At 40.1% G+C, this 18078-nt stretch overlaps 1 protein-coding gene across 1 annotated transcript in view; it reads left to right on the plus strand.

The window, feature by feature from the left end:
- Window positions 1–7239: 7239 nt before the first annotated feature.
- The window catches only part of HIVEP1 (HIVEP zinc finger 1), a 34442-nt gene continuing 23603 nt past the window's right edge, over window positions 7240–18078 (plus strand). The window contains exons 1-2 of the mRNA XM_034060351.1: window positions 7240–7243; window positions 8617–14558. Of these exons, the coding sequence (XP_033916242.1) occupies window positions 7240–7243; window positions 8617–14558 (5946 nt within the window). The remainder of the gene's footprint in view (window positions 7244–8616; window positions 14559–18078) is intronic.

Raw genomic sequence — 18078 nt, forward strand, 5'->3', positions numbered from 1 at the left:
AGATGATGTTAAAGTAATGCAGAGAGTATGACTAAGGAGCTTGTTCTGGTTTCAGCATCATTATGAGCAAAGACAGTTTAGTTAACATCTTGTTCCTTTCATTTCTGCTTGTAACCCTCAGACTCATGTTTGGGTATTTTATATTCAGTATCTCATCTGACCAGATAGCAGTTGCTCTTTGCTGATAACCCTAGAACTGGTTGCTGTTGCATGAGCAGTTCTGTAATTCTGTTTTAATGGCCTTTCTTCTGTGTGTTGGAGGTAGAACTAGCTCTAATGATTTATTAGCCAAATCCTAACTTCCAGTAACAACTGATAATCCTTAAATTGCAAACAGATTATTTTTTCATGAAACTGTTCATAACATTGCCTGGCATTGGAAGAATATTTCTAGATGTCCCTGGGGTATTTTAGTTAATTTCTGGAAGCATACTTTTTCTAACTGTTTATCTTTAAACAGCTTTATTCTCACATGGATAACTCAGTGGGACTGGTTTCTGGTTAGGTTTGACTGGGAGCCCATAAATTTGCCTTCGAGGAGGCACCCGGCCTTGTCTTTGGAGTGCCTGGGGAAGAAGAACTTCTCAGGCTGGGATTGCTTGTGATGTTAGTTATCGTAACGTTGTCTCTTCACCTACTCATAGTCAACAGCTTTATCTTAATAGCACTTAGGCAATAGTTACTTTTCTTAGTTTAGTATTAAGGCATCTGTGTGGATTAGGAATACAGAGTTGTTAAGTGTCAGCAATGCAGAGCCAGTGCATAAACTCCATAGGGCTACTTTGAATAGCAAATAGGTTTCATTTTTTTTTTCTCAGCATATTTAATATACCATAGTATATGCCCTTGCTGAATATTTGTATATTGACATTTTGGGAGGTAGCTGGGCATTAAACAGAGGTTGCATGGTCTTAGTTTGCTGTTCCTGTCTTTCCTTTCTTCTGTCGTGCAATGTAGTGCTCAAGTCCTATAAAACTGTACAGTGGTTCAGCCTCTGCTGGTTTCTTACACACAAAATGGTGGGAAATTTCAATCAGTATCAAATGTTATGTTTCATTTAATGTGTTTCATGCTGGGCAGGAAATTAATTCTTTTTAGGGGAAAATAATAATCCATTTCACTTTGGTCAGAGATTTTCAGATGTGCTGAAATTTTGCATTTGATTCCTGTTCTCATGCAGATGTTGGCATTTCTTAGCTGAGGCTCTAGTGTTACCTCAGTGGTCAGATGTTTATTGCTGTTTGATCTTCAGAGTCTTCCTCATCAAGCACACTGTTTTTATGGCTAAAAATCTGCTGGTTGTTACTTTCTTTGCTCAAGCCAAGAAGCTAAATGCACAAAATGAAACCAGCCTCTCATAAATAAGATCTTTCTTGGTCTTGCTAGCATAGAGTAATTATGTCCTTGCACCCCGTCAGGAGTCTCACTGCCAAGATAGTTTTGATGTCAGTAGCCGTGACTTGAGAAGATGCCGTCAGAAAGGCAACCTCAGACTACAGCGTGTCATTTACTCTTTACCTATCCCACGGCCAAACAGGAGTTGGCAGGCTCTCATGTCTGGGATGAAACTGTATCACAGGGGAGCTTCCTGGTGAGTCCAGGCTGTGTGCCTTGGGGCGAAGGTGTCTCGCTTACCTTGTGCTAAAATGTTATTGCACAATTTATAATGCTAATCCTCTCTGCCCTTGCTCATGGTGCCACCGTATTTCATCTAGTTGTGAGGACTGAGTGCACCTGTGTGGCTGCACCTTTATACCTGTATACCTTTTGCTGTATCACTTGCATGTAGTCTTGATTCTTGGGGAAGAACCTTTGATATTTGTTACCTTCAAAGTGGCAATTCAGTCCAGTTTATATATTAGTGGAAACAGGATATTATATAGTTTAAACTTTACCATTTGTACTAAACATTATTAACTAATGTTTGCCTGCTCTGGGCTGTGTGAATGAAAGCATGACCAGGAGATCAAGGGGAAGGATTATCTTCTCCTACTCGGCAGTCCTTAGATCACCTTTTAGATATCGTGTCCAGTTTTCAGGCCCCTGGTGCATGACGAACATGGAGTGAGCTCAGCACTGGAACACCACCCACCAGAGGTGGAGTACTTGTCCTCCAAGGAGAAGCTGAGGGACAAGGGCTCATTCAGCCTTGAGAAGAGGTGGGTTTTGGAGGGATATCATGAAAATGGAGTCAGACTCTTCACAGTGGAGCATGGTGGGAGGATGAGAGGCAATAGGATTAAGCTGAAACAAGAGAGGTGCGGACTTGCTTGTTCCCCATGAGGACAGTGAAGCGGTGGAATATATGGCTCACAGAGACTGTATAGACTCTCTCCTTGGAGGTTTCCAAGGCCCTACTGGACAAAACCTTAAGGACTCTGGTCTGATCTCATGGCTGGCCCTGATTTCAGAAGGAGATTGGACTTGAGATTTGCTGAGGTCCTTTCTCACCTGAATTATCTTGTGATGTTGCAAAATACAAATTTTTCAGTTTGGGAAATGTAGTGGTAAAGGTACAGGGTATGATTTTTTGATGTACATATCAATAAACATATTTTCTACAATTACCTGTAATATATGATCTTGAGATACACTGATTTTGTGGGCTCGTAAGATGTGATGGTAGAGAGCATTAGAATTTAATTTGACTTTACAAAATGTATACTTTCGTTGAGGTTAATGGTGCTACTCAAGTGAGTGCTGGTACCACATATTAACACAGATGCATCTTTCCTGGACTTGTGTTAGTAGGACTTTTGCGGGTTTGGTTAATAATGAGAAATTATGCTAATAAAATTTTTAACTTTCATTCTAGTATGAAAGCCTGGTGTGAAATGACCCTTGAAAGAGGATTTGGGAACCTCTCTCTTGTTGACATCCAGTGCGATAACTTTGATGGGTCAAATATCAAACCACAGCTCAGTGTTGTCTGTTAAAAACACCAATAAAAATAATGATGTGTTTGCAGGCAGTATGAAAACAAAGCCATACTTAACCTTGTCTGTGCCTTATGGAATGGTCCGGTATTTGCTGATATTAACAAAAGGACATACGTTGCCATAGATGGTACTTGATCCAATCCATATCAGACTGCTTTAGCCTTTGAATATCAAATCCCTCCCCTCCCCCTTTTTTAATTAATTATTGTCAATTTTGTGCTTTACATAGAGATTGTTTTCTAAGGGTCTGTTCTGTATATGTTTGGATTAGTGTTCTCAGCAATAAAAGCTCTTAAGCATAGAATAAGCCTACTGACAGAGGTTTTCAAATAGCACTGCTGACTTGGAGTGCTGGCTTGCCTCCTGGCCTCTGAGAGACCACCCTGTGACCTTCTCAAGAAGTCTGAAGTTATACACCTGAAATAAGACTCTTAAAATTATTGGTAACTGACTTTAAAATCCTCTCTATTTCTGCTTAAAATTAAGCAAGGCGCTTGGGTTAATCTTGGTCAGATCTTTTTATTGGCTGTTGACTGTGACCATTTTCATAGCTGCATATGTGGTTTATGTCATTAAGGGTTTATGTTTGGGGGGTTTCATGCTTTGGAAAAATTACCATTTTTAAGGAAAAATATTTATGGCTGTACTCAACATTTAGGAGGCAATATGAAGCTAGGGAGGCCATTTAATAAAAAACTAAAATTTAGTTATTCCGTGCTGTGTTTAATGTAAGCTCTGGTGGCCTAACATTTGCCAGCCAGACTTATTTCTTGCTCTCATAATGATGTTCGTTATTCACAGGATGTTTGTTATTCACAGAAATAGACCTGACACAGTGATTCATGAGTGCTTTCGATAGTTTTGGTGAAATCAAATTTAAATAAATATGGTACATCAGGAATAAGAGTATTTTGACTATCTGAGGACACTGGGAGGCTTAGCTTCAATCAGCATCAGATCCTTAGTAATAATCTCTTCTGAAAACCCATCTTTGGATCACTACCGTTGTTTGTTGTCAGAGTAACGTTTTAGCTGTATGTGTAAGACATCAATTAGTATTTAAACACTTTCAAAAGAGGTCACTCTTACTTGCAGTGCCCTGGGAGCAGGAGTACAGTTTTAGAAGCTAAACTTCAGGCACTTGAATTGGATAATCTGGTATTTGTATGGCAGTCTACAGTGATTTTTAAAATTCAGCAACATGAAGTGAGTGCATGAGATGAAAATGGTGCATTGGACCATAGAGGCAGGCAGTGCTTGCTTGCTTGGTGCTTCACAGGGTAGCACTGAGGGAGAAGGGAGCTTGGTGCCTTGCTTCAGTTCCTTCTTACTCTCTTTCTGTTTTCTTTTTAAGTGCAAGCATGTAGCTCTATTAGAAGGGAGAGAAAGAGAGTAGGTGTTATAATAACATGTGGGCTTTGAGACAGGCAGTTCTGGAAGTTATTTCAACAAAACCATTGAGATCATTTTGTCAAGACAGTTTAGTTCACCAGTAAGTGTTTCGGAAGAAGAAAATCAGATTGCTTATACCTTTCCTTTATTTGCTGTATGAGTTACTTTGCCAGATTGCTATCTAAGCCATCACATTTGTGTTCTGCTCTATTTCCTGTGCACAGAGCAAAATGCAGCAGAGAAATTACAGGTTAACAGTCATGTTTAGAAACATCAGTTTTTCTTGTCATGTTTTGAGTGCAGAATTCATACCAAAGAAAAAGTATTAAACAGAGAATCTTGATAGCAAAGCAGAACAAAGCCAACTAGGCAAAGCACAAAAGAGATGCTCTGATGTCCCTGTGATATGAAAAGTGAGGCACTGAGCACGATGACGTTGTTACCTCCTCTCTTGGGCTGGATAACTTAATCCTATTTGATATAATACAGCTTATGAAAAAGATATTTTTTAGACATCTAATTGAGGTGACAGCACTTCTCAGCAGCACCACTTCACCACCTGAGAAAAAAGGGAATGACTGCTGAAGGATAAGAAGGGCTTTGTGATTGCGGAGGGAGGTGAGCAGAGCGCAGGAGAGAGAAAGGAAAGCGGATCAGTTTCATTTTTATTTCTCACACACACATGAGGATGTTTCTACCTTCTCTTTGTTCTGTGTCAGCTTGTTGATGTGGGTACATGGCCCTGGCAAGTTATTAAGCTCCTGAAAGTTTGTAGCTCTGAAAGGTGTAGGAGTGTTTAGCACTATGGGGCTGCTGCTTTCCACCAGATTTGTTGTTGCCTCTGGAAATACTGATGCAGTTGATCTTTGGGGAAGCACATAGCTGTAGATTAACAAACATATGGTGGAATATCTTCAACATTAACTGGGAATACAAAAAGGAGACTTACACAGAAAGAACAAGAAGCTAAAAACAAGTTAAGTTGTCAGAGATTCCTTTTTTCCCCCAAATATGCTAGAAAGTGGCTTTTAGCAAACATGAGGTGAATATTTCCATTAGTAATAATGATTTCTAAATTATCCAGGAGTGAAGTAGAGCACAGGACTTAAACTATTGTTAAGCCTTTTAAAGCCATTGTCAGTAAAGTACATTTTACCATGTTTTGTAGATACGTATGTGAAGCAAATCTGCAACTCCATCTCTGGAATCACCAAAACATAAAGTCAGAAATACAAATAAGAAACTAGTTCACATAATTTCTGTAGACTGGAATTTTATTGGTATAAAAATACAGAAGCAGCACAGCTAGTGCTTGCAAAGACTAAAGAAAAATCTATTTCTTTATTTAATGCAGTGGGTAACTTGCCTTTGTTTATTCTTTTTTCTTTCCTTTCAATTCCCTGAACAATTTTTATGGTTTGCCATGTGTTGAACAGCATTTTTTTTAAGTAAAGCAGTAAATAGATTATGGAAAATTCTGATCTTATATGCATAACATTCATGGTTTTAATTGCTTGATTGGTAGATTGGAGATATATTCTTACTTTATTTAAGGCTTTTGTAAGCCACATTGCATATTTCAGCTGTATCTGTTTCCAGTTCACTAGTATGGTGCAGTTTGAGTATGTTTGTTCCTCTGCATTATGTGTTTGAAACCCAGGAATAGTAATTATTCAGTATTCTGTGGCATCAGGAAGCAGTGTATCATTTGACTGCTCAACTGCTGCAATATGAAACTCCCTAGTCTCTTTTGTGTATGTTTGTCTGCATCAATGTTAGAAATTCCTGGCACTCTTACCTTCCTAGCTGTGCATAATCTGCCCAGCAATTCCTATAGCACTCTGATACAAACACTGGCAGTGTGATCAGTGTGGAGGCGTGATTGTGACGGGATAAAAGCTGCAGTGTATGCTTAAAAGGAACCAAATTACTTATGCTCAGTTAACGTGACCGCGCTTCAGAGGGATCACCAAACCTTGGCTAAAAGCACCTTTTATATAGTTACCTTGTTATTTTCTCTTTGATTTGTGTAAAATTGTTTTTTGTTACTGAAGAAAAAAAAGCAGTTGCAGTAGACTGAAATTTTAAAGAAATCGCCATTAATGATATTGATCATAACTTATTAGTGTAGGCCACTCGTTTAATTGTGAATCAATAGAAAGGACAGAACATTGTGATGGAAGACTGCTCGGCTTTGAATATGTTAAATCCAGTCTAGTATGAATAGGTTTTGGCGATAAAGCAGTAAATGCAAAGTTCATTTAAAGGTTAAGTGAGTGATTACTGTAGAAATTTCTTTCTGGATGCACAAGAGGAACACAAAATCCCCATAACTAGGTTTCAGAGCCAGTAGCTCTGGCAAGGGATTCAGGCATCTTTCATGGGACTGCTGAATATGTCAAAACAGGCCCTTACTCTTTATAGTTAAACTTCCTCTAGTAGGGCTGAGAGACAAATAGGTCAGGTTCTGCAGAACTTGCACATTCACAGTACAGTGTGTGTGACGTGTAGTCTTTAATCTTTCAGTTTGCAAGGAAATCTCCTGAATATCTATTCATCCTTGATGAATATATGCATACAATTAAGTTGGCACTGAGTTGGAAATGGGATTTTGAACTTCCAAGTATCTGGAATGAGCATAGCTCAATCCCACCTGGGTTATGCTCTGACACGGAGAAAACATAACATCTTGCCTTTCTTTTCCTACTGGTCCCTTTTGCATTCTCTTCTGCTACCAAAGTTTCAGGCATTGCCTATGTTTCCTTTATAAGAGGGTTTCACCCAGGATTCCATTATCTCTTGCCAGACGCACACTATGTGTTGGCTTCCCTCCCACATAATATAGAAGCCAGATGACGCTTCTGCAAGAGGATATTCTTCACGCCACTCAGAGGGGTCCATAGGGTTGATGGGTACTGGGAAGTCTGAGCTTTCTCCACTTTCTTTCTAGTGAAATTCACTGTGAGAACTTTGTCCCTTTATATGTTGTCTTAGGGCTGTTCTTTACCTAGAAGTGCACATACACCTCTGTTGCTGAGTAACTCTGTGCTAGGTAAGCATAACCACATGGAGTTACTCATTACTGCTTCCCAGAATGTGCATGCAGCTGAACCTTTTCAGAGACATCAGCTCTCTAGTCACATTAATTTCTTCCTTTGCTTAGAATACTGGCAATCAGACAAATATGGTTTTGACTAACAGCCTAATAAGCTAGTTGTAAAAGCTTAAGAAAATGGATTCATGTCCATTTAATATTTGTCTTCTTCTGCAGTACCAATGATGCTAGCTGAGGAAGTAGCTATAACTGAGTGTTAAGAAAGAAGTAATAAATAAAAAAATAAACCAACCAGATTAAGTCTAATTCTGTTGAGATAAACAAAGGTGTATAATATCAGGTATCCATTTAAAAACAAGCTTGTAAGTATCAACTCTGAAATGCAGTCTACATGTATTTTTTTTTTGTTATAGAGAAAATTGTATTCTTTACAAATATATGTGCTACAGGATTATTCTACTGAATAATACCCCAATTCATTGGTTCAGCCCTGAAACTCTGCATGCATACCTGCCTAAAATCAGCCACAAGTGTAGCTAGTAATGAAATAATTCAGATTTAGTATATTTTGTTTCATGATGCACAAATAGAAAATCATTTAAGTGTGACTGATTTTATTCATCCACTGTAGTTGCTCATCTGAAATGCTATTGAAGTTCAGTAATTGGAGCTCTGAAATACAGTATTTGACAGATGGTGTGGGTGGTTGTGCCATTTCCATTATAAATCTACTTACAAATATAACCATGAGGAAGTTGTCTTCATTCCTTGAGTGCAGCAACATATAGATGGAAAAAATGACAAATACAGCATGAAAACAGATTTGTGTCATGGTTTTTCATTTTCCTGCTATAATGATTCGAATTTTTAAACAAGTGCAAGACAGAGGTTTCTTTTTTACTTTATCCAAAAAGGAGTTGCTATAAATGCTAAAATATTCGTTCAGTAGCCTTTCTTTTCTTGCATTTCCTTTGAAGCTTTTCCTATAGTGAATTACTTTTGTAATGCCTTACAGTATCAGTTAGAAAGTGTTGTTCTTTTTAGATGAAAGCAAAATAGATCTTCACTAAGATACCTTTACTATTAAAAAATGGTATTGGAGGCAGTAGAGATGGACAGTCCTGTTGCTCCAGGGCTTACTGTTGAAACTTAGAGATGATAAAATGCTATAAATCAAAATATACTGCATTTTTCGATTTGCATTTTTTTTTTCTCTTTGTGTTTTAACAGAAATCACCGATGCTGGTACTAGAGGCACCCAAGATGCAATTAAAGGTGTGAAAAGAAAAAAGATTGTTACTGAAAACCATCTAAAAAAAATACCAAAATCGCCTTTGCGGAGTCCTGCTGAAGCCAAGGTTAAGCAAAATGTAGACCCTTCACCGCTAAAAGCTCTTCCAGATGCTTCCGAACACACCACAGCACAGGATCACCCACCCGTGCAAAATGGAAATCAGTGTACCAAACAAAACGGGGGAGCTCTTAGCAGTGACATAAGTGTTGAAACAACCAAATCTGAGACATCATTGCAGACAAAACTCTCGTTGGCACATCAGTCCTTAGATTTGGGTAAACAGGCAGTAGAGAATACCAATGCAAACCAACTGAACTCACTAGAAAAGAAGTCTCTCTCAAACTCCTCATCAAGTAAAACAAAGACTGACAGTAATGAATGTATTAACTTTGTTGATTGCAGTACATCATCCCCGTGTACTCGTACTGCGTTCGATGTCTTATTAAAAGCTATGGAGCCTGAACTGAACACCTTAGCACAAGAGTGCCCCCCTTATGGGATGCAGATAGAGAAACTGAGACCAAATAAAACTGTAAGCACCTCTACTAGTCTCACATCCAATATAATAAGCGTCCAAAATCAGTCTTCTTTATCACAGCATGAGTTTGCAGCTGGACCTCACTATTACCCGTCTCCGTTAAACAATGTGCATGTAGCAGCAACAGCCAAGACTGGACAAGCACAAGGCCAGTCAGTTTCTCATTCACAAGACCTTATTACTAAGACCAGTCAACAAAATCACCAGGTTGTTATGTGTCCAAGTTTCACTAGACCACTGGTGCAACAGCAGAGTCAAGAGAACCTGAAGCTCCAGCAGATATATAGCGTAGCAGTAACTTCATCTGTTGTCCACACCTCATCTTCCACTGTAACTCAGGTTTTTTCTCAAAACCAGCTAGTAGCTAGTTCATCTACACCTTTGTCAATTAGCACATCAAGTTCAACCAACTTGTCTATAGGTCCCGTGTATAATTCAGCCCAGATAGCATCAGTTGTAAACCATGGTGTAGAACAAATATGTAACCTCTTGAAAGACCAGAAGCCTAAAAAGCTAGGGAAATACGTCTGTGAGTATTGCAATCGGGCCTGTGCCAAGCCCAGTGTTCTCCAAAAGCACATCCGATCCCATACTGGAGAGCGACCCTATCCATGTGTGACATGTGGGTTTTCTTTTAAAACCAAAAGTAATCTGTACAAGCACAAAAAATCTCATGCACATGCTATCAAACTTGGACTTGTGCTACAACCAGATTCAGCTGGCCTGTTCTTATCTCATGACTCGGAAAAAGCACTTAGCATTCACTCAGATGTGGAAGAAAGTGGTGAAAGTGAAGATGAAGGCACTGCTGATGAAAGACAAGATGATCAAGAACTGGAACCTGCACAGATAGTGAAAGTCATTTCGAGTGCAGAACCATTGCAGAAAGGAAGCCCTGTTCCATTAAGCAACCCAGACTGTATACCAGGTGACTCTTCATTACATGATACAGAACCTCAAGTAAGGGCAACATTACCAAAAGTAGTAGTTCATCCTGTGAATGTTTCTCCATTAAGGGCTGATAGCCCAAAAGTAACAGAACCAGCACCCGAACTTGCTGCAGCACAGAGAAAAGGAGATTTTAAAGTGACAACTGTTCAGTCAAACTTAACACATACAGCCTCATTGAAGGAGAATGACATAAAGCAACAGCAGAAAGTAGAAATGAGCCTACTAGAGGAACAGGTGGGATCTGCAGTAGGAACAGTGCATGCTCAGCTCCAGAGACAGCAGGCAACCGATGGTTCCCAAGATCAGCAAGGAAAATGCCTTTTGAGCCCTAGAAGTCTAGGTAGTACTGATTCTGGTTATTTCTCTCGTTCTGAAAGTGCCGATCAAACAATGAGCCCACCAGCTCCTTTTGTAAGAGGACTGTTGACCTCTGAGAAAGATCCAAATAAAAACGTGCCCTGTGTGCCACGAGCAAGTGGTGTGGTAGCATCAGTGGTACAAACGGCTTGTGCTGAAAAAAATCTGATTCTCTCTGGCCAAATGCGACCTCCCATGGCAACAAAAACTCTTGAGGAACGTATCTCAAAGTTGATTTCTGATAATGAAGCTGTTGTGGATGACAAACAGCTAGATAGCGTGAAACCAAGAAGAACATCTCTTTCGAGAAGAGGAAGCATAGATTCACCAAAATCCTACATATTTAAGGATTCTTTCCAGTTTGATTTAAAACCCATGGGACGAAGAACTAGCTCAAGCTCTGATATACCAAAGTCTCCTTTCACACCCACTGAGAAGTCAAAGCAAGTTTTTCTTCTTTCTGTACCATCCCTTGACTGTTTACCTATAACACGAAGTAATTCCATGCCTACTACCAGTTACTCAGCAGTACCTCCACATGTAATACCTCCCTCTCATCCTCTTCGAGGTAGTCAGTCATTTGATGATAAAATTGGCTCTTTATATGATGATGTTTTTGTATCAGGACCTGCTACTCCACTGAACCAAGGTGGACATCCTCGGACCCTTGTTAGACAGGCAGCAATAGAAGATTCTTCAACTGGTGAAAGCCAAGTTCTTGGACCAGTGCGATCTGTAGAAGAAAGTTATCTGGGATGTAATGAATCATTATTGCAAAGGAGCAAGTCCCTCGCACAGGGATCAAATTTAGAAAAAACAAAGAAGTCCCCTCAGGTGCGAGGAACAATGTTTGAGTGTGAAACCTGCAGAAACAGATACAGAAAACTGGAAAACTTTGAAAACCACAAGAAATTTTATTGTTCGGAGTTGCATGGACCTAAAACTAAAGCAGCAATACGAGAGCCTGAGCATAAAACTGTTCCAAACAGCACGCAGCCTCAGATTCTACACTACAGAGTCACTACTTCAACTGGTGTCTGGGAGCAGACACCCCAGATAAGGAAAAGAAGGAAAATGAAAAGTGTTGGTGATGATGATGACCCACAGCAAAATGATACAAGCATACTATCAAAGAATACAGAAGGCCAAGGCAAGCCAGCAAATTCTTCCAGTCTGTCAAAACACAGTGCAACAACAGTGGTAGGGTCACAACAGCCAAGCAGCCTTCTACTTCAGAGTTCCCAAATTCAGCTTGTGGCTCGAGGCACAGATCAGACAACCGAGCCAAAGATGGCTTCACACACTGAAAAGCAGGTGAGTTCTGCTGTACAAGAAAAGGTGGAGTTGAAAAGACAAGGTACTGGCATCTCAGTAATACAGCACACCAACTCACTGAGCAGAAATAGCTCATTTGAGAAATCAGAGTCGTTTGAAAGAGTGTCACCAGTTTCTTCTCAAGACCCCAACAATGTTGCAAAGCACCGTTCTTTGAATACAGTTGTAATCCAAGAAGATAGACACCCTCCTCTGAATACTCCCCAGCATCGTCAACCCCTATCATCAGAAGCACCTAGAGGGGAAGGTCAAGGGAGCCAAATAGTTTCTAACGAGAGAAGCGCACCAATTCAGCCCTCAAGACTTGTTCGCCAGCATAACATCCAGGTTCCTGAAATACTGGTCACAGAAGAACCAGACAGGGACCAAGATAACCAGTGCAGTGATCCAGAAAAGACAGAAAGGTTTAACTGGCCACAGCGCAGTGAAACGCTATCAAAATTGCCAACAGAAAAGTTGCCACCAAAGAAGAAAAGAATTCGCTTGGCTGAAATGGAGCATTCATCTGCTGAATCAAGCATTGACTCCACGCTTTCCAGAAGTTTAAGTCGGGAAAGTAGCTTGTCTCATGCCTCCAGTTTCTCAGCTTCACTTGATAAAGATGAAACTTTGAAGTCTGAGAACCCTTCCCAATCAGAGCTTGTTAGCAAGTCGTCAGAATTCCTCATGATTCCTGCTGGCACGCATGCACTGGTTGTGCCTGGACCTCATTACCGGGAAATGAGACGTGCTGCCTCGGAGCAGATTAGCTGCACACAGCCATCGATGGAGGTTGTAGACTACAGGAGTAAGTCTTTTGACTGTGGAAGCATGTCTTCATCAAAATCTGCCTCGCTCGTAGAGATAGTCACTCCGAAAGCGTCGTCTGCAAATGGACTTACTGGACATGTGCCTCTGCTAGAAAGGAGGAGGGGGCCATTTGTGAGGCAAATATCTTTAAATATTTCTCCAGAAAATCATCAGACACAAGGTAAATCAACTTCATTTCAGACAGCTCATGCTACGGATGTACCCACAGTGCCATTGCCCAGGCTGCAGACCTCTGGCAAATCTTCAGTGGAGTTTCCTTCAGGTACTCAGCATTCACAGACTCACTCCAGGCTTCCCTCAGCAATTCAGAATTGTAATCCTGTTAGCCTATCTTCGGTTCAACAGCCTGTAGATCATGTGCTGAACAAGCAAGAACAGCCACCCTCTACACATCAGCCTTCCCAGCCGACAACTAAAACATCAGCCCAAGAGGAACAGTTGAGCACATACATGCTTTCTTGTCACCCCAATGAAAAAAAGGATTGTTTTGCTCCAAAGTATCAACTACAAGTTAAAACTTTGCATATAGGTCAGCCATACTCTTCTAAATTGCTAAAAAATACTTTATCAACTCAGGCTGTTCCAAGTCAAGTTGGGGTGGACCAGAATGTATCCTCCTTTGAACTGCAGACTAAACTGCCTGACATGTCTACTCCATATTCTGTGCCTCCTCTAAAGCAAATTGTCCCAAATAACTGCAGCAGTCAAATACATCAGATTCCTCCTTTTGTGGTTCCTGTCCGTATTCACAGCAGTATGCCATCCTATGGCTTTGCAACTGTTACACCCCTTCCTCACATTTTAGTGACCCAGGATCAGGTAAATCAATCTGTTTGCAAAACAAATGTTGTGACAGTGCCAATGCTTGAAGGCAAAGCTCAGCTGCCAAAATCTCACAAAGATAATCAGAAGACATTGCCAAATTCATTTGAATTTGAAAATTCACAAGCAGAAAGTGGAACCAGAAATTCATCTTTGTCAAGCTCTTTGAATATTATTCATAAAGTGCCAGTTAGCGGACTCTTCCCTCAACCAGAAGCTACAGCTTCAAGTAAACGAATGCTTTCCCCAGCCAATAGTTTAGATATTGCCATGGAAAAACAGCAAAAACGTGTGAAAGATGAGAGTGGAGCTGCCTGCATGACAGAAGCTAGACCATTGCAGTCACTGAACATTCGATCTAGTGACCCTACAAGTAAGCAAAAGAAACCAGTTTTGGTAAGACAGGTATGCACCACAGAGCCTCTTGAAAATCACCTCTTGGACGCTGATGGTGTTGCACAGCATGAAAAAAGCAGCAAAGCTAGTCCTTCTGACCTGCTGTTGCCTGACCATGACTCATCTGACACTGGCAATTCAGAAACTCTAAAAGAGTCACCAGAATCTGAAGACCTTAGATCTTCAGCGTCACCTGTGTTTGTAGTTAGAAAACCATCTGAATTGTCTCCAGTGAATAATCAGAGTTCTCTTCTCAAGGCTGTAAGTAGCAGTCAAGAAAGAAAGTCCCCAAGTGACAATAATGAGAGCCAGTACATCAACAGCCATGGCCAAGCAAAGCCTGTAACTATGCTGGCTGTGATGAATGCAGGAGAACTGCAGAGATTGTCATTTCCAAGCCTCAAGACCACAACGAGTTTTACCTGGTGCTATCTCTTGAAGAGAAAACCATTGCATCTGCTGCAAAATGATCAGAAAATCTCAGCCTACTCTACATGGACCGTTAGTCCCAACAACCCAAATCCACTTGGTTTGTCAACAAAGATAGCTCTCTCCCTCCTCAATTCAAAACAAAAAGTTGAAAAACCACTGTACACTCAAGCAAGAACTACTCATCCCAGAGCTGATATATTGGTCTACTCCAGCAAGTGGAAGAACAGCTTAACCAAGGTACATAAGGTATGCTTGATATATACTGATCACTTAAAAAGGATTTGCTTTGGAAATCATGGTTGTTCATATTTTAGAGAATGTAATATGCCTGACATGTATATGTGCTTATTTATTTTAGTTATGCTGCATCAAACTGCTAAAAAGATCCTGACTAATTCTGTTAAGAAACCTGTTTGTAAAGATTTATTGCTTTTCATGGAAGTTAATTCCTGGATTTAAATCTATATGTGAAGTATTTATTGTGGCAGGAATGTGTTTGGCTATGTTTTAAATGCAGTGGGTAGAACAAAAATAGTTCCGATACAAATATTTTTTAAAAAACTTCTAAATCAGGTGAATTTAAGATCATTATTGCATATTTTGCCTTAGAAGTCTGCTTGTATTTTCTGTTATGAATGAGTGCTCAACCTGAACCTGTCCATGGATACGCCATGAAAACATTCTTCACCATGATTGATATAACTGTGAGAGCAGTGTATCATTTCCTTTTCTCCCACTTAGGTTAATTGGTAGTGTGAAATAATGACAAAAATAGCACAGTTTAAGGCAAAACTACAGCTGCTGTAAAACCACTGACAGCTTCTTGGATCCATATGGCTCCAAAGATGATGTTAAATCTTGCACAGTGACATATACTTTGGGCAATGTTTGTGACCCATACTACGTCATTCTGGAGTCAGATGTGGCAAAACAAATTAGTCAGTTGTTATTTCCTTAGCTGGCTTGGGGCTGCACATGTGTGATGAGGATTTCACTTACGGAATACTTTTGTTACGGACAGGACTAAAGCTGTGCTGGTATGCACTGGATTTGATGTTTCTTAGTGACTGAACTGCCTCTGGGAATGGGTAAAGGTGGCTTTTTGACCTTTAGTACTGCAGCAGGTGTTCATGTCTATTTAATGGACCCAGTACTAGCTTTTATTGTCCCGTCATAGTGAACCCATAAAGCTTTCCAAAACATGCAGCAGTTTCACACTCTTCTCACAGTGTCTTAAATAGCGAAATTCTCTTTGGAGCTGGCAAAAATGGTGCATTAGCCATGGACCTCCCTTTCTGCAGAGTCTTTCAGACCATAGAAATGTTTTTGTGGGTATGTAAAAGCAGTTGTAACTCGTCCTGCTCCTGCAGTCTACAAAACTTCCTGGGCATTGGGCTGGGAATTGGGGTCCATAGGGCCAGCAGTTGTTCTAGAGGAGACATACCACAGCCTTGGGAAAAGCCACTTATTTCCGTGGATGTTGAGTGACAAAGGCTTGCTGCCAGAGGTCACCCTGGGATGTTTTTGTGTTTGCAAAATGTTTTGCTAAGATACAAAGTCATCAGTAGGGAAAAGAGCAATAGGATGAGAAACTGTGTAAGAGGGAGAATTCTCTTCAGAATTATAGTCGAAAAGATGCACTGAAACCCCTAAGGTCAGAAGACCATTAGAGTTAAACCTGGTCCTCTTGAAACCAGTGGGAGACAGTACTTTATCTGTAATGTTTCATGCAGAAAGTACATACAGGCTGCTGGCTTTGTATTAGTACTATAATTAAACTGAGTTATTGGTTCCATTTTAGCGTGCTGCCTTTGTTTAAACTCTTACTACCTTTTTCAGCCTGCTCCATCATATATTTGGGGAGATAAAGAACTTAAGTAGTGCTAAGTTAAAAAGAGAAAGAAAAAAAGATTCAAAGGTTTGGCTTTTCTCATTGTATGGAGTGATTCTAAGGCAAGTCTCACATCAGTTGTGTCATTGACTCGTGTTTGTTTTATTTTTAAAGAACAGTGTTTCAGAAGAAATTCTCTGATAACAAAGCTACTGCGTGCCTCTCGAAGAGGAGATTTTGTCTACAAACAAATTCTGTTTAGAATATAAATAATGGATAATAATATTTTGAAAAATATTTTGACAGCAGCCTTTTAAACACTCTAGGAGTACTTAAATGCGGTAATAGGCAGCTGTCAGGTACATTTACAGTGCTTCTGCCACAAAAGAACCACAGTTACTAATCTTTCTTTAGTCTTTCTTGCTGACGTTTTGAATGAAGGGTATGAGCATGGTGAAAATGAAGAGTTCTTAAGCTCTGCTTGTGGCTGATTTACAGGCTTTACTTAGAGCCATTATGAAAGAAGAAAGAGCAGCAAGAAAGCACCAATTAAAGTTTAATTGGCATCTCAGATTGTATGAGCAAGGTATGGGATGGCAGAAATGAAAAATTTCAAAGACCTGATGGGTACTGTGACCTAACACCTCCAGAGTTTGCCTGCTTCCCTTTTAATGACTCAGGCAGCAGGATTTCAGCTGCTGTCCAGAATGATGGTGGTGATGATGCTGTTAAAACATACCTCTGCATTACCAGTCTCTAGTTAGACCTGGTAATGGAGTAGCCGACCCAACTTGGAAGCTTCCTCATAGAAGCCATGTTTAAAGAAAGCAAAAACTGAAATTCCTCATTCAGTTCTCATTCAGTAATTCTGTTTTTTCTGGTTGAGACTGAAGATGGAAATCATTGGAAGTCCTTGTGCCAGTTAGTATTCCATTTAAAAACAAACAAAAAACAACCCACACCCCCCAAAAAAAAACCCAAAACAAAACCACAAACAGATTAGCAAATAATAATAAAAAAAAAAAGGAGAAAGATTGATTTCCTGCTTAAAACCTCAGTGGGGTCCTGAATTCCTTCAGGAACCACAGTTTAGATTGCAAGCCTCTGGGGGTTGTGTTTGCTGAAGTGGCTTGCACATTTTAACCCTGAGTTGACAAACAGCCTTAAGTGCTACTGTAATCCAATTTATAAGTAATAATAAAACCACAGCACTATTATGCCTCACATTCTCTCTCACTGTCATCGCACTTTGCAGAATGATTTGGCATATTCTGCTCGTGGGGCTTTAACTGCTGATCTTCTCACCAAGATTAAGTGACTTGCTGAGCTGTTCCTGGGTTTCCCCCAGAACTAAGTCATGTTTACAGAGATCTCGTGCTTCTGCGTAACCACCATTAATCACTGTCACAAAAAAGTCAATTCTCAACAATAGATGCATGCGAAAATAAGAGACATGTGAACAAAATGCAGACAATGAGGAACCCTGGCACTTTGTTCTTCACAATTTACTGCTCAGAGGCAATAGGTGAAGTTGCCACTTTTCAGTGATTCAAAGGAAAACCACAAAATGTAATTGTGAAAGAAGCTCCTGGAAGGAGTGCAGCATGTTAAAATAAACCAGGAGGTTCACCTGCATGAAAAAGGCTTTTTATATCTCCCTGCTCTTTTGATTTCATTGTTCTGTTTATTTATTATTATTTTTCACCAGTTGTCATCATCTGAAATCATTTGTGTTGTATCAGGAGCTTTTTCTCAAGCCCTTGCATTGATCTTGGCTTCCCTTTCTAAAGCAACTCACTAGTGTGTGCAGCGTTCCAGGGTGAAGATTTTCAGGCAAGAATAGGCTGAAGAATGGAAAGTATCTGCTAACTGGAAAGCTTTGCTTTCTTGGATGGTATGCCACAACAGTCCAGTTCACCACTGGAA

The sequence above is a fragment of the Melopsittacus undulatus genome, chromosome 1 (genome assembly GCF_012275295.1).
Source record: "Melopsittacus undulatus isolate bMelUnd1 chromosome 1, bMelUnd1.mat.Z, whole genome shotgun sequence".
Lineage (NCBI taxonomy): Eukaryota > Metazoa > Chordata > Aves > Psittaciformes > Psittaculidae > Melopsittacus > Melopsittacus undulatus.